Below are 6,000 nucleotides of genomic sequence, written 5' to 3' on the forward strand. Positions count from 1 at the left end.
GTGGCATACAGCAGGGACCAAGGGGATGGATGTGATTGCATGATGGGGAATCCCAGACCTGGACCCCTGAAAGCCTAGTCCAAACCCACCCACAAGGCAGTGACCAACCTTCCTGTGACTGGGCCTAGACTTCCCTTCCCCTCCTCCACATCCACATGGCACCTTACCCCTCCCCTCAGAGCTTGGAGGCAAGTCCTGCTGACTTCATCCTTCTCCCCATCCTGCTCCCTCCCATTTCTTCACACTAGGTAGGTCTGTGTTCAGAGTTCTAAAGTTTGAAAGGATCAAGATCTTCCCTCTTTAGTGTCCAGGGTTCAGAGCTAGAAGGGATTGATCATCCAGCTCACTAAGTTTCAAACTTACGTTTTTCAGTGGAATCCTTACACAACAAAACAAAACAAAAAAACACAACCTAAGAAGCTACTGGACTTGAAATAAGGATAGGGGGTCATTATTCCTTCGCTAACCCCTTACCAGGAATCTCTGTAAAAACTAATTTGGAAATCACTGAATCATCCAACCACCCATGACACTTGAGTCTCCTAAATCACATTCCCACAAATGTGCAACACCTCTACTGATGGCATATCCACCACCACCGAAGGCTTCCCTTTCCACTTCTGGGTTAGGGCATTGCCTGTTAAGTTGCAAATGCTCCTGGAGCAGAGTGACACATTATTCTGCCAGGGCTTTACATCTAATGAATGAATCAGCCAATCTAATCCCATTGCTCCCAGCTGTTCAACTAAGCCCAGAGTCCAAGATGAGGGAGATGCTTGAAGGGAATCTGGATCATTTTGAAGGAAGCAGCAGGTCTCGAGTGGGGAGGGGAGGAGGTGGGCAGCAACAGGTGACACTGGATAACTAAAGGTCACCAAGGGTGCTGGGCACCTGTGCACAGGGGAGTACAACAAGGACAAATTTGGACAGTGGCAAATACCACCCATCCCCCATCCTCCTAAACCACATCCTCACCTACACCAGGGAAGTGAGACACACTCCAACCGGCACAGTGTCATCAGAGCCAGGGAGCCAGCCTGGCACCAAGATGCACTGCCCAGGACTGTGACTAGGCTGTGAGGACAGCCAGAGCCCCTGGCACCATGCCCCCATGCCCTCTCCAAGATAGACATGTGCCACACAGGCCCACAAGCAGAGCAGCCAATGGCTCTTGATTTTTATTTTTTTTCACATGGGCAGCGGAAGATGGAGTTGTCCCATCCATGCTCCCCTTGCATTGAATGTGCCTTGGGTCTTAAAACCCCAGAGTGTCATTGCAGCCTCCTCCTCTTGCTCCTAGTGTAGGAGGGGCAAGGAGGAAAGCCCTGTATGTGTATTGGAGGGGAGGGGTCCCAGCTCCCTGAGCCAGGCTCAGCACCCCTCAGCAGCTCCCTGAGGCCCTCTCTCTGTGAGACTTTTGACAGACAGCAGGACAGAAACATATAGCAGAGAAAGACATAGGCAGACTAGGAGACAGGCTACACACACATACACACACACACACACACACACACACACACACACACACACACAGAAGCTGGCCCCTTCCTTTGGCATGGTTCACCCTAGCCCTGGGGACAGGATCTAAGGGTGGTATATGGGACCTGAGCTTTGGGCTTGCCTGAGAGATGGGGCCACTTGAATTCTTGAGACCCCAAGCTCCGAGACCAAAAAAGTTCTCTCTCCTGCCTAGCCTGGATCCACACCTCTTCATGTCCCCACCCACCACTCAGAGATTGAGATTGTTCAAGTAACAAGGATAGAAGAGTGAAAAGAAAGGGAGGCTCCACTCTCATCCAGTCTTCCCAACTAGGGGCCTGCGAAAGGAGCTCCTGGGTCTAAGTCTTCTCAGCACAGATTCTCCCATTTCCCTCAACTTTGTGCAGATGAAAAAGGGGAGGAGTGGGCAAACCACTGCCATTGGTCCTAGGCATAACACATGGAGTCAGACTCTTCCACCTGGTAGGGGAAGGGGGTGTGTCAAGAAGCTGAGCACCATCACCTTCCAGGGGGGCTTTTGAAAGTCCTGATGGGGTAGAGGTGGGGAGACGTCTACTTCTGGCTCCAGTCAGAAGCTCTCACCATTGTCCTGGACCACGAGTTCCGCTAGGGAGATCCTTTTCCAGCCTCCCCACTCAAACTTGCAAATTCCTCAGGCATAACCTGCTGCCCCAGGATGGCACTGCAGCCATCCTGATCCAGCTCCTGCAGGTTTCCAGGATCTGGGCCCCAGCCCCAGGAGGAGAGAGGGGTGACCAGACCCTGGCACCTCAGTTGGCCTTGCTCAGTCTGTAGTGTTCCACAGGCTCCCGGCTTTCGACAGCTGACAGGGCGACGAGCATTTGGGCCGCATAGTAGGTGGACATGATGAGCGCCCGAGAGTAGGGCACAGGAAAACAGAATTTGTTGAGGGCGATGGTCAGGTCTGAGATGATAAAGAGGAGTGCACCACTGCCAGCTGCCAACTCTGTCCAGCGCCAGTCTGCCCCGGCCAGCCGCAGCCCTGCCATAGCTCGCCAGCCCATGAAGCCGATAAGGGCCACATAGACCCCCACCAGGTAGGTGAAGGCACCTGAGAGGCATGGGTAGAGGAGGGCATAGCACAGACTAGACAGCACCGCCATCACCAGACCTGTCCGAAGAGCCAGTGGCCGCATGCCAAAGGCCGAGGCGTAGAACATGTGGGTCACAGCAAACATCAGCAGACCTGGGGGTAAGAGGGGTGAAGGCAGCTGAGGGCAAGCTTGATGAAGAATGAGTAACAGGGTAGGGGTAGGGATGGAGGTGGGGATGGAGTGGAGTGTTTGGAATAACCCAGCAGCTTTGCTTTGGGATAACAGGGGTAGGAAAATCTAAAGTTAAAGACCCCCACCCCAGTCCCCTGAAGGACTCTGGAACTGATCACCAGTTCCCCTGCGAGGTCATCCCCTAACAGGGACCCTCACAGTCGCTGGCCTCAGAAACCCTCAGGCTCCCCATACTCTGGTTCAAGAACTCCCTCTTCCAAATCTTTGCCCACAGCCCCAGGACCCTCTATCCCCTAGCTTCAGGACTCCTCCCAGGCAACTACTATGGCCACTGACCATGCACGAAGTATCCTTGGTCCTGCCAGATGAGGAACGCATCACCTACAGCAGAGAAGACAAGCCCCACAAAGATGCGGGTGGCACTGGGGTGGGCCAGCAGGAATCCCAGGCCATGGGCCAGAAGGAAGAGCCAGAGGCAGAAGATGGGCAGGCATTTGATGAGGGTGCTGACCCACGACGGGCTAGATGAGGGCAGCCAGAGTACGAAATACACGCAGGTGGCCTTGAAGAACGGCACCAGTTTGGGTCCTTCACTCTTCACCTGGAGGACACAGGACAAGGGCAGCACTCAGAACCTGGGGGCTTAAAGCCAGCATCCTCAGCCTAGGCATCCACCCAGAGACACTCCCACCCATACCTCCACCTCACTTCCACCCCCAACCTGAGAAGACTGACACAGAGAAACCCAGCCTGACCTGCCTCTACCAACCAGCAGGTTGTGGCCAAACCCATCACTGCCCTGAGGCTCAGTATAGTAGGAGGGGGAAGGGCTCCACTGTCCTTGCTGTCTGCCTCCACTCTTGGCCCTGGGGCTGGGCCGGAATAGCCACTCACTGGGCAGCAAACAGACTTTGGAATAATGTCCCCTTCGGCAGCCTAGTGTGCTTCTCCCTTCTCCCTCCTCAGGGCCCCTTTGGCCCCCCTCTCTGCCAGCAACAGCCCCCAGCTGTCTGGAATGGAGTGAAGTCAGAAGAAAACCACAGAGACGCCCTGACTGGCCAACTCGTGATCCTCAGCATGGGGCCAGGGTGCAGCCTTAGGGCCCTGGCAACACCAGGTGTGTGCCAGGAATGTGGGAAGGCAGGCAATGCCAACCATCTCAGCCACCACAGCCTCTTTCTCCTCCTCGACCAATCTGTTCTTCAGCCTCCACTCCACCTGCCCCAGCCTGAAGGTGGCATCAAGGGCAAGGAGAGCTATGCTAGGGATGCAGGCTAGACAAATGGACCCATGAGTTGGGAGCAAGAAAATTGTCCCTCAAACACCAAAGATTTCAAGGATTGGGGGAAGGGAGGGTGTGTGTCAGTCAGTCTCATTTCCCAGAGAACAAGAACAACTCAAGCCACACCAGAAAGAGGCAGGAAGGGGGGGAGGGGTTCTCTTCCCAGCTTCTGATCTGGAGCCAGCAGACAGGCTGGGAGATGGGGAACTGAGAGGGGGAAGTTAGAGCAGCTGACTTGGTCTCAGCCGGATTACAGAGGGCAGCTAAAGAAAGGTTGTACCCAAGGCCACTGCAGGCAGAGTCCAAGCTGGGGGAGGGGGCTGCAGCAATGTTCTGAATCTGTGATCCTTGAAACTCCCTTCCTTGGGCTGCTAACAGATTCCTTGAGGGTGATATGGAGCAGCTGGGGTTCCCTGTACACCCACACTCTGCCCAAAGTGACTGTGTCTCTGGCTAGGTGAGCTGTCCAACACAGGACTTGGGAAACACTCAGACTCCCAGACCACTAGGTACTTAAGGACTAATCAGACTATGATGATGAGGATTGGGAAGAGGCAAATGGGTGGATCCAGGTTCCAAGCCTTTCCTTGTTCTGCCAGAGGTAAGAGCAGTGAGAAGAGATGACTTCCACTTCCCATGGAAATTAAGGCTGGTCAGGGTAGGGGCATGGTCAGAGGAGGAGGCTGGAGGGGATGCCCAGGCCCACAATGCCCAGCAACCACCTGCCAGCCCCTGGGAGCATTAACCTAGGCTCCATGGCCTCTCCCAGCCCCATATTTTCTAGCAGTAGCTCGGGAGACCCTTACAGTTATAGGGAAGCCAACAGTAGAATAAGGAGGATGGGGAGAGGAAACAAAAGGCTCCAGTTGAGAAAGTCTGAAAAGCAGGGGATGTCAGAGAGAATGCCCCCTTTTCCCCCAGCGCGTTATCAGCGCTCCTTAGACTCAGGGGCGTCCGCCAACTTGTTTACAAAATGGGGAAGGTTAGGAAACAAACTTGGGACGGCATTCCCAGGAGGTCCCTGTCATCCTCCCAGCACTCCCCGCCCCCACGCCTCCCCGTGGTCCGCCTACGCAGAACCCGGGGGCCGGCAGCGGTCCCCTCCTCTCCCGGGCCCCGACCCCGCCGACCGGCGCCAAATACATGGAGATCAACAAAGTCACGCTTCCGAGTCACGTGGCTAGTGTTTTCCTCCCTCCCGCGGGCGGGCTGGGGGCGAGTGAGGAGGGGCGCCGCGAGTCTGAGGAGCGGGGCGCCGTGACAGTGCCCGCCTCCCGCCGGGGAACGCCGGCCGCCGCGGGACCCCCGCCCCGCCTCGGCCCCTAGCAGCTCGGCCTGCCGAAGTCCGGTGGCCAGGCCGGTGGGCTCCAGCCGCGCCGGGCACTGGCTCGCTCGCTCGCTCGCTCACTCACCACAGTGACCGGGGACACCATGGCGGCGGCGGCGGCGGCGGCGGCTGGCACCCCGCTCCGGGATGCAGCGGCCAGGCCGCGCCCACGGCCAGGTGAGCCGGCGACGATTCTCCAAAGCGCGGAGGCACGGACAATACCTCCCGAGCGCCCGGCGCCCGGGTTCTGTCAGCTAGCCCCGTGACGTCACCGCGGCCAGGGCCAATGAGCGGGCGGGAGCCCGGAGGGCGGGGCCCGGCTGGCGGCGCCGGCCAGGCCCCCGGCTGCTGCTCGGAGAAACGAGGCATCTCCCAAGGGTCAGAAGGCGGAGACCCCAAGGCCCCGCCCCCTTGGGAGGCCGTGCCAAGGCGTCCACGGAACGTGAACGTGACCGTGACCCCAGTTCCTGGGTGCGGACTGAGCTTGGCTCAGAGACAAACACATTGCTGTCCTGGACGCGCAGCCACACATTTTCTCATAACCCAGGAGCAAAAGGCAAAGACAGATTCTCTTAAGCCTTTAAACATGCAGTCCACGCCGATACAATTGCAACTGGACCCCCAACTTTCACTGTGTACAAACA

General features: G+C 56.9%; 1 protein-coding gene across 1 annotated transcript; it reads right to left on the reverse strand.

Annotated features, from left to right (window-relative positions):
* Positions 1-640: 640 nt before the first annotated feature.
* Positions 641-5,620, reverse strand: TMEM86A (transmembrane protein 86A). Its single transcript, XM_023230873.2, has 3 exons — positions 5,442-5,620; positions 3,084-3,348; positions 641-2,707 (listed from the first exon to the last, which is right to left on the reverse strand). The coding sequence occupies exons 1-3, from the start codon at positions 5,460-5,462 to the stop codon at positions 2,271-2,273; spliced, it is 723 nt and encodes a 240-aa protein (XP_023086641.1). The 5' UTR covers positions 5,463-5,620; the 3' UTR covers positions 641-2,270.
* Between the last annotated feature and the right edge of the window lie 380 nt (positions 5,621-6,000).

Source organism: Piliocolobus tephrosceles, chromosome 13 (genome assembly GCF_002776525.5).
Source record: "Piliocolobus tephrosceles isolate RC106 chromosome 13, ASM277652v3, whole genome shotgun sequence".
In the NCBI taxonomy this organism is placed as follows: domain Eukaryota; kingdom Metazoa; phylum Chordata; class Mammalia; order Primates; family Cercopithecidae; genus Piliocolobus; species Piliocolobus tephrosceles.

Excerpts from the sequence above, each read along its gene's own strand:
- TMEM86A (XM_023230873.2), bottom strand. The coding sequence starts at position 5,462 with ATGGTGTCCCCGGTCACTGTG. Across the intron at positions 3,349-5,441 it reads TGGTGTCCCCGGTCACTGTG|GTGAAGAGTGAAGGACCCAA; the intron begins GTGAGTGAGCGA and ends TGTGTCCTCCAG. Across the intron at positions 2,708-3,083 it reads CCAAGGATACTTCGTGCATG|GTCTGCTGATGTTTGCTGTG; the intron begins GTCAGTGGCCAT and ends TCTTACCCCCAG.